This window comes from Rousettus aegyptiacus, unplaced genomic scaffold (assembly GCF_014176215.1).
Source record: "Rousettus aegyptiacus isolate mRouAeg1 unplaced genomic scaffold, mRouAeg1.p scaffold_m13_p_1, whole genome shotgun sequence".
Taxonomy (NCBI): Eukaryota; Metazoa; Chordata; class Mammalia; order Chiroptera; family Pteropodidae; genus Rousettus; species Rousettus aegyptiacus.
The window spans coordinates 102,089,030-102,114,293 of NW_023416284.1; the positions used below are offsets into that span (position 1 = coordinate 102,089,030).

General features: G+C 36.9%; 1 protein-coding gene across 3 annotated transcripts; it reads right to left on the reverse strand.

The window, feature by feature from the left end:
- Positions 1-1,183: 1,183 nt before the first annotated feature.
- ENPP5 (ectonucleotide pyrophosphatase/phosphodiesterase family member 5) lies at positions 1,184-11,029 on the reverse strand. 3 transcript variants are annotated; one of them, XM_016133061.2, is made up of 5 exons: positions 10,841-11,029; positions 10,431-10,509; positions 8,003-8,866; positions 5,833-6,009; positions 1,184-2,572 (listed from the first exon to the last, which is right to left on the reverse strand). In XM_016133061.2, exons 3-5 carry the CDS (start codon positions 8,829-8,831, stop codon positions 2,145-2,147), a joined length of 1,434 nt encoding a protein of 477 aa, XP_015988547.1. In that variant the 5' UTR covers positions 8,832-8,866; positions 10,431-10,509; positions 10,841-11,029; the 3' UTR covers positions 1,184-2,144. The 3 variants fall into 3 exon arrangements, with proteins under 3 accessions (XP_015988547.1, XP_015988548.1, XP_015988549.1); XM_016133062.2 differs by lacking the exon at positions 10,431-10,509; XM_016133063.2 differs by lacking the exon at positions 10,431-10,509 and having other exon boundaries at positions 10,981-11,019.
- Between the last annotated feature and the right edge of the window lie 14,235 nt (positions 11,030-25,264).

The window sequence follows — 25,264 nt, forward strand, 5'->3', positions numbered from 1 at the left end:
AAGTTTAAAATTTTATTTTCCTTCAGGTAAACTCTCCTGCTGATATTTTTACAGGAAAATAAGTTTCTGTAAATAGAAGATACCATTCAATAATAAAATCTTACTATCAGAATTTTAATGATTTTAACCAGTTACAGGATTTACTTTGGTCTAAAGTAATAGCACCTTCTAAAATGAATTTAATGAAATAATTAATTTAAATGTACAGATAGCACTTGATTAATAATGCTTTTAAGTAGACAAATTTTGTCTTTCAGTTGTTATATTGGCATCTCAATCACACAGGTAAGTTCATAGCTACAACGCAAGCCAATGTGACTGGTCATATTCTAGAATGTCTAATCCAGAGTTTAGATTTCTTGAGGAATTTGCTACCTACCATCTAACTTCTCAGCTTTTCAACCCATAGTTTATTTTCAGTGATTCCATTCTATCCTACTAAGAGGTTATATAATAAAATGAGAATGAGGTGCTAACATTTTTTACTAGTATCATTTTAAAAATAATTCAGCCACCTCATTTTAGGAAGCACTTACATTCAATTGTATTTTTAACCATGCCACTTTTATTCTTTAAATCTGAGTTAGCCTGTCTTTCTGAAATACCTTTCCCACTTTTCCAATTAGTCAGTTGATATATAAATATACATGAAATCACAGTACTGTGGCCGTGTGTTTATAAACTGGCTTTATTTTCCTCAAAGAAAACTATTCTTTCTGAGGCTTCTTTCTTCTAAGAAACTGTAAGTAACACCTTCCTCTCTCCAACCCAACTACTTAAAAGGTCCAAAGCACAGCTCTAGGTGGTTGGAATGAGAGGAGCTGAAATGACCAGGCAGGTGAAAAACTACTGAGGAGAAAAAGATTATTTGTGAACTTGGATTCATCTTTAATTTCACTGAGCACCTGGGAGCAGGTGTTCCAGTATTTCATTAAACAAAGCTACAATCTCAGCTCTTTTTATTTCAACACCTGTTACTTCTAGGAGTTATTTTGCTAGTTTTTGCTATTATGCACCCTTCAAATTTTCCCCCCAAGCTCCACATAGCTCTTTTCAAGGATTGAGTGGCCTACACTTTACCTAATTGAGTTTATGCTCTTGTAAGTCTGGATCTTCAAATATTTGTATCTAAAAGATGCTTGTGCTCTGTTACTATGAGTTACCAGAAAGAAAACAAACATTGTTTTTACCTAATTTAACTTTTAATGTGATTAACAGTGATTTAGTTTTCAAAGAAGCAAATAATTATAGAATAAGAGAAAACATTGCTGAGATCATGTCTTATCTCTAATATCCAGGCCACTGTTGGACTACAGAGGGAAATGTATATTTATAGTGTTATAAAACTTAGAGTAAAATGACCAATCAGGAAATACAGCCGTGTGATTTTATAACAGAAACAATATATTTAAAATGAATGTGTCAGTAATTGAATCTTTTCGGGAAAATAAAATGAAAACCCACGTCCTTTGGAAAGAAATATGACAAGGAATGTCCATAGATTCATCCTGCTGTTCGGAATGCGTCTCTCCAAAATGTAATGTACAAAAATTGTCACACTTAATTTTCAACAGTTTTCCCTTTTTCTTGCTCTCCCACTTTAAAGAGATAGATTTCTATATTAATCAGGAGTTATTAGAATTTCATTCAGTTTGAATGACAAATAACAAGCATTCTGTGACATGGGTGAAAATAGTTGTCTTTTTCAATCAAGTTATAGGATAGTCATCAATAAAGTGCATTTCACATAAAAGTACCCATTAGGAGAGTAATTTAAAGTACAATATATACTTTAAATAGTGCAAAGTTACTAAATATATACATTATATATGCCAAGTCCAAATAAAGCAGGATCTTATCTACCCCTAGACCAGACAGAAAAATGGAAACATAATTCCACATTTTTAATTATTTGCAGACATGTGTATTTTGGTCCATTTGTCTGTATTCCTGTGTGTGTGTGTGTGTGTGTGTGTGTGTGTGTGTGTGTGTGTGTGTGTTTGGGGGGAGAGGGAGGGGCAGGCTGTGTCTGTATATATGTATGCAACTGCTTAATGCTCTGTGCAAATGTCTGAAAGTGGTTTCCTAGAAATTGAAACCTTTAAGCACTGCCACAATTAGGCAATCTCCACTTCGGAGTAGCATTAGGCTTGTAATAATGGTTGAGCTATTTCAGCCTGCATATCTGGTAAGGCAGGTATTTGACTGCAAATTAAATGTTTAATGAAAACTATAAAAAATACAATAACTATAATGCTACCGAGAGAGATCCCTATGAAATAAGCATATGACTCCTCTTGCTCATATTTTCTTGGTTTGACACTACCATGGAGGAGTGTAGTACTCTGCGTGTAAGGAACTGGTCTTGGAGCTGCTGAACTGAGAAGATCCCGGACATTCTTCAGTGATCCGTTATGTGGCATGGAAGTGATATTGAGGAGGTGGCAGAGCAGTGGATACAGATCTGTGGAGTTCATGGCTTCTTTTGTAAAATTCTTTTTGAAGGCAGGACCGTGGGCTAAAAATATTGGATGCATTTCTGCTAATGCATTGTCATAACCGTGGTTGCCTACTGTAAAGATAAAACGCATGAATAAGTTAGCCAGCCAGAAGGCATTAAGATGAAATAATTGTTGTACTGTCAAAATCTGAACAAGTCAACACAAATTCTACCCAATTCGACTTTTAAAATAAAATAATCATTTAAAGACGATCTTTGCTGTTGTCAACATAACAATTCATTTCAGGAAGTGAAAATTCAAATGATCACAGATCTTTTTCAAAGGCCAAGCAGCAGAGGAAGAAAGGTAAAGAGCAAAGCTGAGCCAAATCAGGGAAAAATAAAACTGATTTTTTTTTGGTAGCGGGTAAACTAATAGTAAATAGGTAACTACTATGTTCCAATTATTGTTCTAAAGATTATCGCTCTTTAGTCATGGACAATAAATTCATAATTACTAACAAAAAAAGAAAAACAAATAATGAAAAACAAAAGGCATCACAAAAACCAAACCTCTAGTGATAGCTACAACTCACTACTGAAAAATAAGGGTCAAGACTTGTGGGTAAAATCCTGACTTTGGTGGTTCAGATCAGGATCTAACTTAGCATCGCGTGCTTTAGTATAGATACAAATAAATAGAAACTTGAGGAGTCTTCTGACTTATCAAGTGATACAAAATTGAAGGATGAAAACTTGTGAATAATAAAAGCTACATTTTAAAGGCATGTGTGTCTAATATAGTATCAGGGTGCAAAGGTGAAGGAGATACTGCTGCTAAAATGGTAACCTAAGAAAACTGACAGCCTTTATTAAAAGGTGGTGAGGACAATGACTTGCAAATCAGTCTCTAGTACCTATACTACTACAGAGAAATATGCAATGGGAACACAACATTAAAAAAAATCATAAATCAATTTTTCTGAAAGTCATAAACTGACCCGTAGTCATCTCCTCAAAGTAATTCCAAATATGCCTGGCCAAATCTATCTAAAGAAGTCTTTCTAAATGCCATGATTCTTTCAAGTTTATTCAAGGAAAAATACTGCTGGATTTATGAACTCATAATTATCTGACAGGGTACTGTGCTATTCTATTTAGTTAACTGCTAACATTATATAATTTGTAATTGATTGGGTGATTGCTATGTTCATTTCTATAAGTTGGTATCTAGACCCTTAGTAATGAAGGCAAAGATAATTCTCTCATATCACACTTTTTACTAGAAAATTAGATTTGAAATGAAGTCATTATGATTTATGAAACGTTTCCCATGTTTTGAAGTGGTAGCCCCTACCATAAATACTTGATCCGAAAGGCAATATTTAATAATGAATGCCTAAAGGCAGTGGTTCTCAAACTTCAATGTGTCTGAGACTGCTGGGGCAAGGGAGACATGTAAAAATAGATCGCTGGGCCCCACTCTTAGTTTTTTATTCAGGTTTGGGTTGGACAAAATAATTTACATTCCTAGTTCTCAAGTGATTAGGATGTTGCTGGCCCAGGGAACACACTTAGAGAACTGCTGCCTTTGGACATTAGAGCTTAATCTCTTGCAGAACTCAGGCTGAGGAGGGCTGCAGTGGTCAGTATGTTGTTGAATAAATGAACATAATGTAAATAGGAGCATTAGGTTTCCTGTCAAAAATAGGTGTCACCGATTCATTGTATATTTGTAGTTCACCAAATCAAATTTCAAAAGAGCCCCTTACATTCATTTTAACTGTGAAGTTTTGAGTAGCCCGTCTAGCATAGGAGCTTCCTGCATGATACATGAAAAAGTGGCAATTGTTCTCGTGGCCAAGGAAATCATTTTTAAAGTTCTTCTTAAAACAGTTCCCCTGGTGTGATTAAATATTGGTTTAAAGATCATTATCTGTATTTAAAACAAGTTTAAGAACCAGAAACCACGTACCTACACGAATTATATGACATAATCTATCACTATGACTTATATACATATTACAAGCACCACTGTCAGGCAACCACTTTTCTTTTCCCCAATTAACATGATAGGAACCAAGTTCTACTTAAAGGGACATTTTTGTACATCTTCATATATATCAAGGACCAATGCTCAAAAAAAAGCATTTGGGGTGGGGGCGTGCATTGGTCTTTGATATATACACAATGTGATTCCTTCAACATTCAAGTAACAGAGTAGAAACAAGTCCCAGTGAACTGATCAGTAGTGCATACTATTACTTAAATCAATCAGGGAACTCATGCCAGGTGGTCTAATAGAAGGAATTTAATGTGGGGACCAGTTGTAAAAGGTTTGAAGAGACGAGAAGCAAACATGCGATGAACTTATTCAGTGATTAGAAATAGTGAGAGCCTTGTATGGCCCCCAGGGATGGAAGGACAGAGGAAGAGGTGGTGGTACCAGAGCCCAAAAGACAGGGCCACTTAGAAGGAGCTGAGGCTATAGAGAAAGACTCTGTCCACATGGAACTGAGATCACAGAAGAAATGAGGCCATCATTAGAGACGTAGCCTGAGGACAAATACCCCGGTTTCTCCCTTCCTCTTGGCTTTCAAATTCCTGCCAGGGTCTTCTTCCATAAGACAAACCTGACCAAAAACCAGTTTGCAAAGGAGCCTGGGGAATTTAGTCTGTAGGGTTTGTCACTGGTGACACAAAACAGAGCAGAGAAAGGGCAGGGAGCTTGAGAGCAAATGTGTAAATGACAATACAATAAGTAAAGTACTGGGGATGATTTTCCCAAAGCTATTTATAAAAAGAGAAAATTATTCATTTTTTGCCTTATTTTGTGTGTTTGAATTTTAAAAGGAAGTTCCATTATATTCTAAATTTAATCAGTGGCAATATCTCCAAAATTATATTACGAGGTATTAGGAAAGCATATCTTGATATATTATTTTCCATGACATTCACTTCTTTTTAGAAATGTTTCCAAGGATCAAAGCTGGCCTATATTTGGTAAAGCCAGAAAGGGGGGTGGGGATGAACAAAGTAGAAAGCTGGCAATTGCAAATAAAAATAGAGATTAAATTCTTATGGAATCATAATATAAAATAGATGCAGAAAATAATTCAATTTATAAATTTCAGTTATGTTTTTCTCAGGAACATAATAGTTATTATTAGCCATATAGGTCACTGTGCATATTTTTGGTTTAATGGCTTCAAGAAAAGTAAATATTTCACTTTTAGGAGTTTATCTCTTTTTAAAGTTCCAAGAATCTTAAATTTGCTATTAATGTATGATACTAGTTATTCAATGGGAAAATAAATGGCCAGCTGTATTATCCATAGCACACTTTAGCAAACAAAGATGCAGAATGAAAAGTAATACTGTGATATACTCACACAGAAAGTCATCTGACTTATTCTGCAAAATATACCACCCTTCATCAGCCACTGCTATGATTGGTTGAATTCTATTATTATATTTGTAGTGCCATCTTTCTGGAATCTCTTCTTTTTTGTAAACAGTAAGATTAGGATGAGCATGAGCTAGTGCTTCATAGACTTCATCAAATTTACCTAAAAGAGAAGGGAGAACATGAGGCACTCAGAATAAGACACTTGCAGCTACAATCAAAGAAACAATCATGCCAATAGAGGTCAATCAATGCTGCCATTCCACTGAAGTAAAAAGCCAGCAAGCTACACATAATGAAATATAGCCAGACACTTTGGAACTCCCATCTTGAGGAAAGAATCTTGAAAGGAGAAACAAATAATTCATCTTCTCTTGTAAGTTCACCATATAGAATTAAAAGAACATTTTCTAGAACCAGAAATTTCTAATTTGAGATCTTAATAACACACACACACACACACACGTGTACTAATTAGTCATGTACATACTTAGGTGCTAAGTAAAATGTCTAGGGCACTGCAATACCCAAACTAAGAGTTACATTCAGGCAGTTAGGAGCGCAAAGTAGGGAATCTCTAGGAAAGAAAATATGAAAACTGGAGAGTGAGGGTTGGGAAAGGACTAGAGGTGGAAAGCAGACTGTATAACAGAAAAGCTTTTTAAAACCCTGGAGGGGTTGTAAAAGTACTCTCTGTAACTTCACATGCAGTAAACCTGGGTACCATATTCACTGCTTTTCTTGTTTTTCAAATCCATTTGGTGGGGGTTCCTCCCTGCCTCCCACATAAGGCAACGCCATACCAATTTTATAAGGAAAATGGAAGAGTTAGTGTGATTTTTTTAAAAAACAAAAAGCTTGCTATTTTATACTGAATTTGTTGAAAAGTTTATGTATAGGTGGACATGCATATTTTAATATTCAGTTTCCTATGACCCTCTTAATTCCCCTGGGAGGGATATAACTGTCATTTGTGAAGTATTCAGCTTTTCAAAATCTGTTCTCTCATTTGACACCTAGCCAACCCTAGCACGTGATAAAATAAAAGTCAGAAGGGCAGGCCTGAGTCTTGCTCTGCATGTACATTGAGATCTGGGGATGTAACATGTAGGTGACAGGTATGAGGCTTAGAGGAGAGGTTTATAAAAAGTTCAAGGTATTATTACTTCCCCTACTTATACATAAGAAAAAGAAATTTCACGTTGACCAAAGCTTTTTCCTTCCCACACTCCATTGCTTTCTAATGGAGGAGGGCCTAACTAAGGGTCTATAGAAAGATTTAGGGCCTGAAATAACTGTAATTGCATGCAAATTTTGTATGTATCTACCCATCTCAAGTTTTCTGAGAAGGGAGGCTGTCATTTTCATTATATTTGATGATTCCAAATGGTTAAATATATAGAGAGCATCAATTGCAATATTCTAGCAAAGAGTGAAAAATTAGACTCCAAGTGATACCATCAGGTTGGTTAGAGCAAATAATGTCCTGTTAGCATACTTTCCAGGGAAAATATGGGACATCCTGTATGCTTAGCTGGTTCCTTCAGATAAGCACCTGTAGATACCCCCAAAAGAAGCAAGAAAAGAACTAGCTCAAACTGCTTAGGGTAGCTATTATGAATTTAAGGTGACCAAGAGCACATTGTAATAGTAAAATCCCCACATTTGAGAGGAGTTTGGATACTATGTTCTGAACATGTGACCCATGAAGAGGCATGACTTGCTTGCTTCTGCACTTGTGCCAACTCGACACCGCCCCCTTACATGTTATGATGAAAATTTCCATCATGAATATATATTAATTGACAGGATAAAAGCACAGGGGCTCTCCACTTCCAGGAACCACAGCTTTGGAAATTATTCCCTATAGGCTTTTTATTTGCTGCAAATAAATTTTGCTTTGTGTGGCAACCCACTCTTGGTGTAATATCTGGTTCCTTGCTCACCAAGAAGAGAACTCAAGTTCAGTTCAGTAACAAAAGAAAGAAAGAAAAAAAAAGTGAGATTTTTGTCTTTTCAGAGTCTGGATATTAAATTCCATACTGTTACCATGACATGAGGGAGCGTACTTTAAAGGCACAGAAACAAAAATTCCCCACTCAATGGCACTGGGCATGCACAGACCTAGTCTCAGACCACCACTCTGTCAGACTTACCTTCTTTTGGCAAGATGGCTGCTACTGGAGATTGGTCAATCAGGATATAGTGGTCTTTATCCAGATACTGGTCAAGTTCTATTACCCTTTCCTCAGAACACTGGGTCATTCCGTGGTCACTTGTGATAACTAGGTTCAGAGTGTCCCATAACTTGGCGTTTTTCAGCATTTGTATAAGATATCCTAACTTGTTGTCAATATCTGAAATGACAGGTCCCATGAGTGGACTGTCAGGTCCCAAATGGTGGCCCATGTCATCGGGATCTTCCCAATAGAGAAGACCAAGATTTATGGGCTCTTTTGATGTAAACCATTCAATAATTTTGGCAACTCTATCTTCAAATGAAACTGACTCGTTGTAAACCATGTAGTGAGTAGGAAAGCTCTCATGTATTTTTACATCTGTTCCAGGCCACATGGCTGCCCCACTAGTATGTCCTGCCCTCTGATTTGTGACCCATATTGGAGTTGCTTCTTCCCAAAACTCAGAATCATAAATATTCATGTTATCCAAGGAGAAAGATTTGTTCAGAATAGGATCAAACATGTCATTTGCAACAATCCCATGATTCTCTGCAAAGAGGCCAGTTACCAAAGTATAATGGTTAGGGTAGGTCTTCGTAATGAAAATATTAGTAACTTGCTTCACATGAACACCATATTTCATAATATAATGAAAATGGGGTGTCGGAACTCTATATAAGTAATCCCAACGGAATCCATCAAACGAAACTAGCAGAACCTTTTGCTGGTCTGGTGAAAGAGAAAACGTAATTGAAAGTGTTAATGCAGCAAGTATGAAGGCCTCCAAGAGGAGTTTTGAAGTCATATTCAAAATACTTGATCAGTTCAATGTAAGAAGATCTGTATAAAAAAAATATATAAATTAATAACAATAATTTTGTTTTGTATACTTTACCCAAAACTGAGAGCGATGATACTTAGTAATCCCAGTTATATCATAAATTACAGCCCAGAAGGATTATGTTGTAGAACTCCATCTTAAACGACAGACCTGGGGCTACCTGCATAATAAAACTAACAAGTTTTGTTGCATTAAAAACTTTCTAAGAATTTATCAAAAATGAAAACATTCCTCAAAGGAATTATTTAAATAAGCTTCCAAATATCATTTAAAAATATGATATAATTTACATACAACTTTTTAGAAACATTTTCAGATTGACTCAGACTTCTGTAGCCAAATACCGTGAACATATACATATATTTATAAAAATTTATGGGGTGACATTGGTTAATAAAATCATGTAGGTTTCAAGTGAAAAATACCTGTGAACATAGGTATCATTGAGGTTAGATCAACTGTAGTACCATTAGCAAATCCAATAATGCTTTTAAATATATATGTCCATATATATATTTAATACATATGTGTGTGTGTGTGTGTATACACCTTGGCTTTTTCAAAGCCAAGGCTTATGTTTGGTTTATCATGGTTAGAGATGTTACTGGAGAGGAAAAAATAAATGAACTTAGTTTCTTGAAGTGACATCAAATTTGTGACATTCAAATGTATTTGTGAAGTGTAATCTACTTTCATTTAATAATCAAGTCACAGCCTTCTCTAAACAGTTAGATTCTGAACTAAATATAAACAGAAATGCAATTTTGAAATTTGATGTTGACCTTCCTAATGTCAAAATTTGTTACATTTAATCTTGCCAGTGATACGTGTAGAAAAGGCACTTCTCAGGTTAAATAATCTCTTTGGACAAAGGTTATTGGTTTTTAAAAAAATTTCCATATATTTCTAAAAAAGTTTTTATTCTATTCAAGAAAGCTAATAAGAGGCAATATGGAGAAACAATACATAAGTAAATTTTGTCAATTCTTATAGGACTTGCAAATCAAGCATCTATTGTTCTCTCCTTTTCCTATTCAATAATTCTGTATTGTTTATTTTTAAATCATGATTTCACCAGACCTAGAACACCACTTAAACTGAAATTGTCTTAGGTACTAGTCTCCGGACAACTATTCAAAATCAAATTTAAAAAATTCTCAAATGGCAATAATGTTTCCAATTCGAAGGAACATTAACAATCAGTTCCAGTAGGGAAATACAAATATATTTACTAACATATTGGATGAAGATGGTGATTCCTCCCTCATTCCCCCTCTCCTTCACCTTCCTAAGACAAGACTAATATGAATCAAAGACTAGAAAAAGAATCAACTATTTGAAACACCTAATTTTCCTCTAAGTAAATCCTTCAGCAGCTATGGTAAGCAAAACAAAGAAAAATAAAAGCTAAGTGTTGTCTAAAGCTTAGGAATGTTTGGTAAGCAGAACCAACATTATCACATCCATGACATAAAACAATAAACAAAGGTGGGGGTGGGATGAAAGAAATCTCAGATTTCTTTCTTTTTTCATACAAAAAAAATACTGCGGCGGAATCCCTACCTCTGGGTCCAGAATTCACTGGGCTGTTTTCCAATTCCTCCTCCACTGCAATCCTTCCCCCACAGACAGCTTTGTAATTCTGTAGGAAAGGGGCGCCAAGAACGCGAAGAAGAGGGAAAGTGGAGGAGGAGTATGTGTGTGTAGAACGAATAGACGTCAAAAAGGGGGTGATGCTTTGCCCCATTTTCTCCACAGGCATTCCATCCTAGCCACTGGGAAGGGTCGCAGCATAGAGTACGCCCACCAAGGCCGACAGATGTCCCAATGTTTTGTGTGTGTGTGTGTGTGTGTGTGTGTGTGTGTGTGTGTGCGCGCGCGCGTGTGCAGTGTAACTGGGGGAGAGTTTTGGGAACCCACAGGAGTCGTGTGGGTCCCCTGGAGGCAATCTGCCCACTCCCCTGGAGTCTTACCTTCGTAGCGACCGGGTCAGTCCGCATTGGATTGGGGCAATGAGAGAGAAGATCTGGAAGAGGCTGCCTCCGGCAGACCCGGGGCAATAGCCAGGAGGTGTCGGGAGCGAAGGGCACCCCTCGAACCCGCAGTCGCTCACCTGCACGCAACCTCGGCGCAGAGCACCTGACCAGCACCGCTTCCCTGCTGCAGGCCCCGCCTCTTGGACCTCATTGGCTACAGTAAAGATTGTTATCTCTGGCGGGCTCCTGGGAGTCGCTGCACCGCCTGTCAATCAGCGGGAGCAGGGTGGGCGCTGCCAGAGTTTAGAGGATGGAGGGGGTCAATGTCCGCCAGAGCAAAGGGCTTGCATGGGCCCAGCTCGGAAGCCCGAGGGGCTAGGAGGCGAAGACACCTAGCTGAGGTCTTCTCTCTGCCTAGTCACCAAGCCTTTCCGCAGTGTGCCTTTTGTACACGGGCAGTAGTGCTGTAGTCATCGATGCAAAGAGGCTGTAACGCGCGCTCCCAGGTGTTTGTGTGCTCACTATTTTTCTTAAAAAGTACTTTTATTCTTTTATCTGTTCTCAAATGTTTTTATGTGTTTTTTTCTTATCACAAACTAGTGACACCATACCCTGGGTTTTATCGTAAGGAACACTACAGGATGTCTTTGGGACGAAATTTTCTTTAATTCTTTTTCTTTATTAGTTGGTGTTAGTACTTATTTTACCTCACAAAAAATTTAATTTAAAAGGATTTGATACAGTGAGCTCTCCAGTCCCAATGTTTGTTTCCAGGTTTTTGCAAAGTAAGGTCTCAGGGGCCTGCAATAGTGTGGCACCTGAGAATGAACAAATTCAAGTCAGGTTCAGTATTAGGTTAACTTGCATAGGGAGAAAGGTAGAACAGCTACTCTGTTAGTTGCATCTAGGTTCCAGACTTGGTTTCTCGCTTCAATTTTCAAATATGCAGTAAAGCTATGAACTTCAGTTCTGATTTCTCTTTTGCCCTGGCCTTGTTTCTTTTGTTGCCTTACTTTTTGAGTTTTTTTTGAGGTTTTTGTTTTTTTCTTTTTTTTGTAATCGATGATATTTTTAGGCTGGTAAAAGTGTGGTGGGCATGTGTATATTTTGCCAATTTGATGCCAACTATAATTACCATAAATTATAGCAGTGACTTTGAGCTTGTCTTAAAGGTTTTACCCATCTACACAATTCCTAGGCCTAATTTGGACCACTCTGCAGTGAACAATAGTGGCTGCTTAGCTGTCACAACTTAAGTTTCAACATCTGATTAGCTCATAAAACAGCAAAACCAGTGGCTTTGGCTCTGTCTGGAGTTCATGTTCCTGTCTGGTATACTGGAGCTGTAAAATGCATAGACTTTCCTGTTGATCTTTAAATTAAACAAGACAAGCATTTGGTCAGAGGTTTTTCTGTTTCTCTCAATTTCTTATAGAGGGGACAATCCCTATTCAATGGCTCCCTTCTGATTGTGTCATACTGTCCCAAAGAGAATCTGGGCACTCTTCAGTTTATGGTTTCCACACGTGGGATGGAGATTAAAAGGGAGGCTGGTTTCTGTATTTAGCCAGACCCAGTGACAGTGAAATTGTACAGGTCGTTCCAAGTCTCCAAAGCCCTGTCCTTTGAAATTGCCCAAACTTGGAACGGGTGGTCCCACATTATCAAACCTTATCCCCTCTAAAATAGGCCAACCCTACATTTGCCCAAAAGACTCAAAGAACAGCTTATGCTGATTAGAGAGTGGAGGAAGGAAAAATGGCCTTTTATACAGGTCATTGAACATTGCTGGACTCTGTTCAGATGACGCACTGCCTTGCTCTGCAAACTTTTTGTGGAAGGCACAATTGTATTCTCCAGCTACCCCTGTAAAATAGGCATGGTACAGCTGTTAACCACAGTACTCAGAAAATGACTCATGAGGGGCTCAAGGAGTGCCAGATGCACTTCCCAGAGCTCCGTATAATGATATCTAGTGTTCAATTGGTAGGCTGGTTATGTAACTCATGTTGCTAATGGGGGAAAAAAAATGAGGCTTAAATAGTATAGATAGAAGAATGATTATGAAAACATGAAATCCTGTTTGCATGTCTGTACCAGCCCTCCTGCCCGGCCTATTACCTGAATTTCTGTCCAATTGCAATAACTACTCAGCAAATTATGTTAGCATAAGCCACAAACTGATATTGACTGTAGCTTTTCCTTTATTTTATATTATTGAACTAATATAATCATCACTGAGCTAATAATTTTTTTCCTGAATAATGGAGTGACAGAAGAATCAACTTTTGTCACAGGTTTTGGGGTAAGGATGGGGATCCCTCTGTGTGCCTAAGGAAGTCTAATAGGGGTCTTAGAATAGGAGTTTTTTCTTCCTCAGGAGCCGGAAGAAGTTTGTGCTGAAACTGAAATATGATCTGTTCCTTATGAAATAGCCCAAGATTGGCTCTGCCACAGAAGTTTTGTTTTCGAAACTGGTCTATACCACATGATAGGAAAAATGAACTAATAATTTTACAATTTTAAAAATCTGTAAGTTCACAATAATATATTATACCACAAATGACTGAACTAAAAGAAAGTATCTCTCAATACTTTATAGGACATTCTGAAAAATGTGCATCTCACATATTCATCAGCCATGCATTAGGAACCATTGGGACGAATTCTGGACTGAACCTTAATTCTTGACAAATAGTAGGTCTTCACTAATTTGGACTCAATAGTAGAAGTTCAGCCCAATGAATAAAAAGATGAATTATAGATTATTCAAAGACTTAGTCCAGGTATTTTTATGTCTATCAGTAATTTAGCTGCTAATAACATATGTATACTAATTAGAACTATATCTTCACGCAAACAATTATGGTTTTATCCACGAAAGCCTTATGTTAGTCAAATGTACCCTTATAAACTTCTTTGTATTATTGTGTTTTGCAAATTATATTTATAGCATATTATTTTCCTAGGGCTACTGTAACAAACTACCACAAAATGGTTGGCGTACAACAACAGAAATGTATTCTCTCAGTTTTAGAGGCTGGAAGTCTGAAATCAAGGTGTCAGCAGGGCCACACTCCCTCCAGAGGCTTTAAGGAAGAATCCTTCCTGTCTCTTCTAGCTTCTGGTAGTTTCTAGTGTTCCTTAGTTTATTGCAGCATAGCGCTTATTGTTCCCTCCAGTGTTACATGATGTCCTCCTCTCTGTCTCTGTGTCTTCTTCACATAGGCTTCCATCGGTCATGGAATTAAGGCCCACTTTAGCCCAGTAAGACCACTTCTAAACTTGACTACTTATATCTGCAGAGGTTCTATTTTCAAATAAGGTCACATTCTGAGGTTCCAGGTAAATGTGAATTTTAGAGGGACATTATTCAACTCAGTGCATGTAGCCAGCAGAATGTTTAATTTTATAGCCTAGACCAGATAAAAAAAATCCTTAATTATTATCAAAATGGCTCAAATCAAGAAAAAAGACACTATCTATGACAAGAATGTAGAGCAACTGCCACTACCATGCGTTGCTGGTAGAAATGGAATAGCCACTTTGGAAAATGGTTTGGAAATTTCTTGAAAATTTAAATATGTACTTATCATACAATCCAGGAATTTCACTCCTACGTATTTAGCCAGGAGAAATGAGAAAGATATTCTTTCAAAAACTTATAAGGCAAATTTTAGTAGCAGTTTTATTCATAATTGTTAAAAGCTAGAAATAACCTGAAATGTCTTGCAACTGTGAATAGATAAATTGTGAATAGATAAACTCAGTCAGTCTAGGATGTGCTAATACAGGCCAAAGACAGAGTTGTCTTTTGGTATCTGGCTTGAAACCTATTTCGAAAGACTATTCTCAGAAGAAAGCCAGTACAAAACTGTACATGTATTTGTGGTGTATGGGGCGAAAACATTAGAGGCCAAAATTGCATTCTCAGTTCTTTGTAAAGAACATATCTCTTAGAAACTTCAAAGAAGTAAGTTTAACCTCATCATTTATTTTGAAAAATGTTGGCTTATCATGGGTATTGTAATTCTGCAAACTTACCCTGAGTGTGGGCTGACCTAAATATGTGTGTGTGTGTGTACACGCGCGCGTGCACGCGTGTGTATAATGCCCTACTCTAAGATCAAAAAGACATATTTCTACTTTAGATATTTACATTTAAAATGTAAATGTAAACAACCTTTGCAGCTATTACATAGCTTGAGACTGCACTGAGTTCTTTGGTAAGTATTACACTTTATGAACAGGCAAAACAGGTAGAAATTGCTTTATGCTTTTATGGCTTTCTTGGCATGGAGGGTAGGGAAAACAGTAGGAGGATATTCCTCACCCCATTCCTGGATGGCTGTAATTTCAAAATTGGAAATTCATTTCTTTGTCTTAAAGCCTTTTTTCCCAGGAGAGATGCCAGATCCACCTCTATTAGCCTTTTTCTCGTGTGTGTGTGTGTGTGTGTGTGTGTGTGTGTGTGTGAGAGAGAGAGAGAGAGAGAGAGAGAGAGAGAGAGAGAGAGAGAGACTGACTAAGTCTATCTGATTCACTCAGAGTAGTGTAATTTGTTGGGGAGAAAGACCCTGAGAGGAATGGGTCAGTTGATTGAGCATTTTCTTTTGAGAGGTGACTAAATATATTGGGTACCCTGGAGTAAAGTGAAAACAGAAAAAGAAAATAAAAGGAGGAAACCCAAAGCTGACATCTCATAATTTGCTTAAACTTTGCTCTTTAACAGTCATTGAACAGCAGGTCACTGAAGGGAACTATAAAGTCATAGGTGACAAAGAAGATACTTGCCTTCAGAGGCACTCTAAGCATTTCCTTTATTTTTTAGAATAGCATTTGATCTAAAAAATTCATATGAAATGTTAAAATTCATCAAAAATTCAACATTTTATGAAATTTTCTGATATAAAATCCTTAAGACCTTTGTATTCTTTAAGTCACTTTCATCTTTTTTCATCCACACCTGTTGTAACCTATTTTCTGATTTCACAAAGCACTCCATTTCCCCCACACCTTGCTATGAGCCACCTGCTGGCCTTGTTCCTTCTCTGCTCTGTAATGAGGACCCTATTTCATAGGAGAGTCGATCCAGGTGAATGGATTTTTATTGATTCATTCATCAATGCTTGCTTAGAACCAGAGACGTATGCATGTCTGGGCTTATTGGCCAGAGTTAACTGTTTTATTTATGGTAGTGGGGCAGAATAAACCTACTGACCCATTTGTACAGATATTTAACCTGTTATTTTCTAAATAACAGCTTTATAGTGATATAATTTATAATTATAGCTTGAAATTCACTCATTTAAAGTACATACAGTATAAAGTATACCGTTTAAGGCCTCATTGGCCTGCTTTAGCCAAGTAATGTAACTAAGAATGACCATTCTATGGAAGTCAACCAAATGTTCATTCACAGGATAAAAATAAAGTAATAAGACTATTTTACATTTGTATAGTGTTTGATAGTTCTTGAATTACATTTTGAAGACCTTCACCAAAATTACTGTTTCTCATGGTCACTCATTATGTTCACTGTGAATGAGTAATTTAACCAAAGGTATGTTCTAAAATTTTTAATTAAGAGCAAAATATAGTTATTTTTGCAAGAGAGAAACAAATAGAAGTGATACAGAAATACATAAGACTGAGAAATTAGCTCTGATTGAAGAAGGCATTGGGATTTCATGGCAGTAGTAGGCATGGACAGTAGATCATAGAAAGGCTGGTATTCAAGCAAGGTCTTGAAAGATGGGCAAGATTTCAACAGAGAAGATAGATCTGACCAAGATGACTGTAAGCAAAAACAGGGGGTGAGAAAGTTCAAAGTATAGTTAAGAGAAGTGAATAGAGACCTTGTATGAAAGGGCATTGAAAGCTGTGCTCAGAATTAAGTCGTCTGTGTGGGCAGTAGGGGACAGTTGAAAGTTTTTGGGGAAGAGCATGTTGTGACTAGAGCAGTGGAGATAATTTTGAATCACCAGTAGTTTCAGGTGGCATAGAGGTCCATCATGTTAACATTTATGTCAATGTTTAATTGACTTTTAAATTAACATTACTTCTTTAAATAACTCATTTGGGAGGATTTCCCAGTTCTCACACCATCGCCAGGCTAACCCATTCCTTTGACACTTCTGAAAAATATACTTTGACTTTTTGTTTGGTGCACATTGAGAATTGGTATGCTTTTCTTGTTGTTGTTGTTTTTTCTTAGTAACTCACATCTCTTGGCCTATTTCTAGTACACTGTGTGGTATATGTTGTCGTGTCCTATGTTTTCAGTGCCACCTAGTTTTGGAATATGAACCGGTCATCAAATCACAGCCTTGAGAATCATAAGAAAGAATCATGTGAGTATCAATGCATATATACTTTCTTATCATTTATGGAGGCCACCTCATCATATGTTAAAAGTTTGTTTGCACATTTTTATAATAGAAAAGGTTATGGCATGCAAGGCATGGGGAGAAGTAGGAAGGGCACTTTAGAACTTTCCAGAATGGGTACAAATATAGCATCAGTGAAGAAAACAACAAACTCCACTAGGCAGCCATATGTAGGAGTAGAAGGAGCATAGAAAAGATGTGTACAGAGGAATGACTATAAAGCTAGAGTAAGGGTCAGCTGCATAGGAGGGAAAGTGGGCATGAAATAGAGTAAATAACAATATTAGTATAATTATACTAACAATGCTTATTATTTAGTGGCAATTGGATACCAGACACTGTGCCAAGCAAAACCACTGCCTGGTGAAATACAAATGGGTCTTTTCCTGCACTAGATCAGGAAAGGGGATCTCAGGAAGACTGAATAGTTCATTTAAGTTCAAACAACTACTAAGTCACAAAACTGGGCTATTCATTCAGCTCAGAAAGACCCTGAAGGGTAGACATAAGAGAGACATTCTAGGGACAGACTTGATTTTCAGACTGACCAAGACCTTAATGCTGCGTGAACGAAGCTGACAAGGGGTCTATGGATATAATGTCAGAGTTAGGTATTCTGGACATCACCCTTGGCCTGGAGGGCCTCAACGGTGTGAGTCTGAGGGGTGGTGAGCATGGTGGTGGAGTGCCGGGGCCCAATCCTGCATCTTTGAAAGGAGGATTTGTTATTTTGCCAGCCAGTCGAATAACTCAGTTGCCTCATCAGGTGATGCAGAGACAGAGCCATCTCATAATCTCTTTCTTCAATAGCCAGCACACACTGTGAGAGAGAAGTGAGCAAACAGGACTGGAGAAGTCGTCTAGAGAAGGGCCGTCTTTAGAACTGAAGTAAAAGGTAGAAAGATCTCTGAGTATGGGTTTGAAAACCTTGACAGATAGTTTATAAGAGGAAACCTGGGCATCAATTATTAGAGAAAAGTAATCATAACAGAGTTGAGACAAAGAGCCCCAACAAGGCACAAGTGGGGATCCATCAGTCAATTTGAAACTGCTAGTTTGGATAGCCATTATGATCCTAGCCCTGTGAGGCATGTTGAGGGAGTTGAATACAGGAAAGCATAAGATACACTCTGCCTCCAAAGACATAAAAGTGTTGATTAGTGAGATGACACCGAAGCACATGAAATCATTACAAACAATACGAAATTGTATTTAATCAAACACTGAATTGATACTTCTGCAAGTTCTCAGGGATTTAGACCATTTTTATTTGGAGAAGTATTATCTTCCAATGCCTGAATATTAAATGTTGCCTTCCCAGCTCACCCCATTCTCACTTTCCCTTTAACTGCATGGGTCCTTTTAAGGAATTTCACTACTAGTGAATGCTTTGAAGAAATTGCTTTAGAGTGAAACAGTAGTTATCACAAGGAGTGTCTTGAGAAATGTTTTAGGCCACCTCCCATAATCTTTTTTTTATCACTTGTCAGATCTCTGTGTAACATGGGCAGAACTTTGAGCAGCACACCTGATAGTTTATTTTGTGTGGAAAGAGAAATGGCCTCAGGTATGGAAATTGAGTAATGCCGAATGACTTGGCCAATTTATCAGGACCCTGGAAGGACCAAGATTGGAATTGTGAGGACAAGGAGGTGGGAGGAAGAAGTATGTAGGATCCATGGGTGTGGGCACCAAGCACGCAGATCTTGCTGCCTCATGTTAATGCTACAAAGCTGCTTCTGCAGAAGGGGATCTCAACCATCTAGTGGACAGGATGACCAAGGCTATAAATGTCAGCAAAACTGTATTCTTGGTCATTTCAGTACTAGTGCAATGGCTCATGAGCAGTCATGGTAACAAGGATGGAGGTGTGCTGGCACCTAATTGAATGCAATTCAGCTCACCAAGGCTTATCTAGCTACTGTTGAATGTCAGCGTCAGAGACTGATGCTAAGCTCTCACTTAGCAACAATTTGTCCTTACTGAAATTTCTATCTATGCCAGTAAGATTGCCATCAAAAGGCATCGGAATGCCTGATCTATCAACATGGTATCCCACAACAGCATTTCTTCAGACAAGGGACTAAATTTACTGCAAAGGGGTAGCAATGATCCCAGGATTCACTGGCTTCACCATGTATTACACTTGCCAGATGCAGCTCGTCAAGTTGAATGGTGTAGAGGCTCTCAGAGAACACACCCTTGGGGGTAGAGTTTAGTCCTCTGTTTTAGAGTGTATGACCTAAAACAAGGGCAATATATGGTGCTATATCTTAAATAGTTAGAATCTACATATCTGGGAACCAAGGTGTGAAAGTAGAAATAGTCCCTATATCATTACTCCCAGAGATCTATTGTGGAATTTATTCTTTCTATCTCCATAACTTCTGGCTATGTTAGGTTAGAAACCCTAGTTGTCAGGAAGGGGATATATCTGCACTAGCAAAGTAAGGGCTCTACTGATTTGAATATGTGTCTACCACCTGGCCACTTTGGGTTTCTCATACCAATGGATCAGAAGGGAGTCACAGCAATGGCTGGATAATTGACCCTAATTCTCTTAATGAAGGAAGGTTGAGCATATATAATAGGATCAGGTTGTGGTAAGCTTAGCTTTTCTATTTTCTATCTCTTTATCCTGCTTGCCAGGAGATTTCCTTCATGTCTGATTTTCCAATTCACTAATTCATTCTTTGTTTGTTTCCATCCTGTTCTTTATTCCATCTTTTGTGTAATTTTTTTCAGTGATTATATATTACATATTTCCATTTTTAATGATTTCTTATTCTTCATATTGCTAATGTCTTGCTTTATCTCTTTAAAAATATATATTATGTTTACATAATTTTCTTGATTCACCTCAATACTTGCGCTTTAGATGAAACTCCTTTTTTTTGAGTTTGAGATAATTATAATCCTTTAATACATGATTTTTTTGGAGTTCAAATTTAGATTTCTCTATAAGTAAATTAATACGGCGTGGGGAAGGACTGAAAGCCAGGCCCTAGCCTAGACTAAGTCAGTACTGATACAGGGTAGGAGATGGCCTGAGCCTGTGGGCAGACCTTTCTCCTACAAACTATATTTTGAGGTTCTCAAACACCTATTAACAGATCTTCTACCACATAGAATCGATTTTTGTGTATGGAATGAAATAGAGAACCCAAGGTTTTTGTTTCGTTTTGTTTTCATGTGGCTAGCCAGTTGTTCCAGGACCATTTGTTGAAAAGTAATTCCTTTGCTTTTGAATTTCTTTGGTTCCTTTGTCAAAATAATCAACCTCATAAGTATGAGTCTATTTCTGGACTCTGTATTCTGGCCCATTGATCCATTTATCTTTATGCTAACACTACACTGACTTGATTACCAAAGCTTCATAGTAAATCTTGAGGTATGGTAATGTGAGTCCTCCAACATTGTTCTTTTTCAAGATTACATTGGCTAATCTATGTCCTTTGCTTTCCATATAAATTTTAAAATCACCTTGTCCATTTCTAGAAAAATGCTGGCCATATTGTAATTGGGATTACATTAAATATTTAGATCAGTTTAAGGAGAACATTCATCAATATTAAGTATTCCAATCCATAAACATGATAAACACCCTCAATTTTTAAATAGAGGCCCTAAGGGACTTGTCAGGGTTATAAACATAAAGCAGCAGAAACTCTCTTAATCTATTAATACTTAATTGACTCACCAAAATGGCCTATGTTCTTTCTCCCCTTTGCAAATCATATTGACTGCTACTCCATTGCATTTTAAACTTTGTCGGTTACTCTCTTTCCATCTAATATTTATGCTTCTTCCAGGTGGATTGTAGGCTTATTAAGAATCAGTTGTGTTTTCTCCAGGATAAATTTTTGCCAATAATACTTGTTATAATTAAGTAATTTAAGAAAAGAATATTAAGTTTGATCTAGTGATTTTATTTTTTAGTATTTATCCTATCAGAGATGGGGACAAAGCTTTTGGTATGACAATATTCACCAGCCTTATTACTAACATTCCTCAATGAGGGACAATGTAAGCATCTCATAAAAAGAAATGATCAAGAACTTTTTTTAACATTTTAACATGATAGCTACTATTCAGCCATTAAAATGCACATTTTCAAAGACTATTTCATAATAAGGGGAAATTTTTATGAGAAGATGTTAAAAGAGAAAAGCAGGATATAAAACTCTCTATATAAATGGATATTGATATTCAAAGTATTTTGAATCCTGGTTTTACAACTAACTACCCCTTTCTTAACTTTTGGTGGTCGGTCTTGTTATTTGGAGGGCATGTTTTCATAATCACCCCAGTTCTCTGTGTAAGGCATATAAGTGGCAAGATGAGCACTGACTCTCCACTCCCTCACTCCTCAGTGGCTTTATTACCAGGTGATTCCATCTTACCACTGCTCCCTCCATCAACTGTGCTCTGTGGACACATTTCTTTGTATCCTGTGCCGCCCAGGATGGTGTTCAAAAACATAAGTTCTTGGGAAGGCAGGTGAAGAAAAGTAAGACAAACTGTTGAAATCTGAAGCAAAGAATATCCTTTTGAGAATTGCCTTGATTTGGGTATGTAACAGTTTTTCCAGTAGAGGGACAATCAAAATAAAATCAATCTCTCTCTTTAAGAACAGTTCAGTACTGGAGAGTCAAGTCACATTTAAAATGCCTGCCCAGAGTTCTGACCCTATACTATGCCTTTTATGTGCTCTTCTTTCTCCCTAATATGATGTCCAAGCTGCTGTGTACTCTGTGAAGGACAATTTTGACAACTTCCATGATTAAGGGCATCTCATGACATTTAATTTCCTCTATGGGATCTTAGCATTATCAGGTAGAACATCCAGGGATGTGTTTTGTGCCCTAGCTCTGGCCATAAGAATTCTTCTTTTTAATAAATGATATTAGATGAATCTTCTCACATTCTAGATAATGGCTATGTGACTCTGTTAGGAGCACTGTTTATACTCAAATGATGAATTATTTTCCTCTATATAAAAGTGGGCAGAAAAACAAAATAAGCAGGACCAACTTTATCTCAGGATTCTTATGTCTTCTATTTATTTGTTCATAATTTTCCTGAGAAATTTTGAGGTCTTGTACATTAGATTCACTGTCTAATGTTCATCACGTCAGAATTAGAAAAGGAAGGAATCTATGACTGGAGGAAGGTAGAAAAGAAAGCAAGGGATAAGTGATGCTTATACATAAAAAGAAATGACTTCATCAGTACAGTCACTGGCTCAATAAGATATAGGAAACTCCATGGATATTATCTGACAAGAAGTAAATGAAGAGACTGGCAAGGATGGATGATTATAGATATTTGAATTGAACATGGTGTGGGAAAAAGAGGATTGCTACTCTAGTATAGTATATATTTATATATAATATGTATATTATAGTATATATATTATATACTTTATACTTTCCCTACTGCTTTACCTCCTGAACAGGCTGTGAACATGCCTGTGTTAAAGAAAAGTACAGCTGCAACATAAACTCAGTAAAGGGCCATGTGGAATTTCCAGAGTGTCTGGATATAATCCAGTGACTGCTTTATCTTCCTTCTTCCTCATATTGAGAATATTTGAGGACCCAGAAAATATAATTTGCTAGGGGATTTGACAAAATCCTGCTGGAAGAAGCTACTCATTGATTCAATAATGATGGAAAGTCTGTATCAAACCCTTGATCCGTTTCCTCCTATTAATTTCTTTAGTTCTCATGATGGCCCTATAAAGTGAGTTCTATTATTATTCTCTATGTTATATATGAGGAAACTGACCTAGAGATGTTAAACAACTTGCCTAGTTCACACAGCTAGGATTTGTCGGAGCTGGGATTTGAACTTAGAAAGTTTAACTCTAAAGTACACACTTTTAATTGTATCCTGTCTCCAATATATCTCCTGATGCTTATAGTACAATGATAATTTTTAAAACGATTCATTAGCTTGCATCTTCAAGCCACCACTTTGGCATCTCACCGTCCCACTGGTACATGTTTAACTTGGACTTATCACTTATGACAAAAGACTAATATATAAAAGAGCAAGACACATTTTCTGTGTCAAGCCATATGCAATCTAATGAAAAGAAAACCAAGAAAAATAACCCAACTTCTTCTATAACATTCTCCCTCACCCCCAAAAACCCCTTCTTGGGCAAGCATGGTACTTCTAGAAAGCAATAGTACTCACAGCTATAGATGAAGTAGCTGAGGGGAGAAACTTAGTCTGGACACTTCTCTGTCTACTCTTTGCCTGGCTACCTCCTTCGGATTTTTAAAGACCAATTCAGGGTAACTTCCTCAAGGAAAGCTCCCTCTCCCTCAGCCCTGCCTGGTATGTGCCTCTCCTCCACATTCCCAGAACATCCAGCATACCTCAGCCGTTGCATTTATAATTGTTGGTTGACATCCCAGATAGACCTGAGAAGGAGAAGAAAGCGTGGAGAGCTGTAGAGTTACATTTTTTTGTTGAATTCTAAACTTTGGTGTCTTTTGAGAACAAGGACTCTTGGTTCATTCATTGCATCCGGCCTGTCGTATTAGTCTTGTTCAATGTTCTGAACTCACTGTTCTTTAATATTTAAGGATGAAACTTTTCATCAAGTTATACAAGGCTTATCTAAGAATGGTTTGCCACATAGTCACAACAGCTTTTTTACCAACTCAACTTTATTTTTAGTGGAAATATCTGGAGTGTTTCCAGGATGAGAGATTGGCATGTTTAACAGAATGAATATAGCAAGGAACACTTATGTCTTGATAGTGAATCACCCAGCTGGTCTTATAGAGAGTCCATGTGGGGAGTAGTGAGGGGAGATTAAAAAGACAGCTGTGGACTGGATTACTGACTATAGTCAATAATATTGTAATAATCATGTACGGTGTCAGATGGTACTAGACTTATTGGGGTGATCACATCATAAGTTATATAAATGTCTAATCACTATATGGTACATCTGAAACTAATTTAATATTACATGTCAATCGTAATGGAAAATTTTTAAAAAGTAAAAAAATAATGAAAATAAAGTTTTTTTTGTTTTGTTTTGTTTTTTGTTTTATTTTTTATTTTTTATTTTTTATTTTTTGTAAGACAATTGTGGAAAGCTCTAATAGCCAGCCAGGATCAGCAGTGTATACTCTCTGGCCTGTAGGCAAATGACAACCACAGAAAGGTTTTGAGTTATAAAGTAATAAGAATATATAGTTACTATGAGAGATTTTTAAGAAGATTAAATAAGTCTAATATCTATTTGAAATGTATCTTTAAGCCACTGGGTTTGGGGCTTTGTTGATATTCACAATTTGCCCTTAGTAATATCTGAGTGCCTAGCTTGTTATAGGAACTCAGGAAACACGAATGCATGCATGACATCAGAATATTAGTCACCACAAAAAGTAAATCCAAGAAATAATGCTAATAGTGTTTTTAGACCAGAAAGATAGAGCAAATAAAAAATGTAAGCTTAATTTAACAATCCAAAGATGAATATATTAGCATTCTATCAGGCCACAAAAAAATGACACAATAGAGCAGGAGTCTGCAAAGAGCCAAATAGTTTGTATTTAAAGCTTTGCATGTCATGTATGGTGTCTGTTACATATTGCTCTTTGTTTGTTTGTTTTGTTTTGTTTTACAATCATAATGTGAAAACATTCTTAGTCTGATGATTATATAAAAATGGGCTGAAGCCTGGATTTGGCCCATGACCTCTGCTCTGGGAATTTGGGCCACTAAGAAACTTATTCTTGACTTCTTTTCTTTCAAAGTTTTTTTTTTTTTTTAAATGGAATATGTCATAGTAAATTCAAATTTTGCAATTAACCTTTTGATGTGTACCTTTATGAAAACCTAATATATGCATTAGTTACCCTCAGGGACAGAATCTCGAATAGAGAACAATGATGCAAGAGAAATGTCAGGTTTTTTAAAGTCTTTGTTAAAAAAAAAAAAAAATGGGGAGGAAACAGGGAAGGCAGGGAAAAAGAAAGAGCAGCAGCAGAAACAAAAATTACTT

What these genes read in the sequence shown, in the direction of transcription:
- ENPP5 (XM_016133062.2), bottom strand. Translation starts at nt 8,831, where the DNA reads ATGACTTCAAAACTCCTCTTGGAGGCCTTCATACTTGCTGCATTAACA. An exon ending in AGCCATCTTGCCAAAAGAAG is followed by an intron (nt 6,010 to 8,002) that starts GTAAGTCTGACA and finishes CTTCTCTTTTAG; the next exon opens with GTAAATTTGATGAAGTCTAT. An exon ending in TAAGTCAGATGACTTTCTGT is followed by an intron (nt 2,573 to 5,832) that starts GTGAGTATATCA and finishes TTATCTTTACAG; the next exon opens with TAGGCAACCACGGTTATGAC.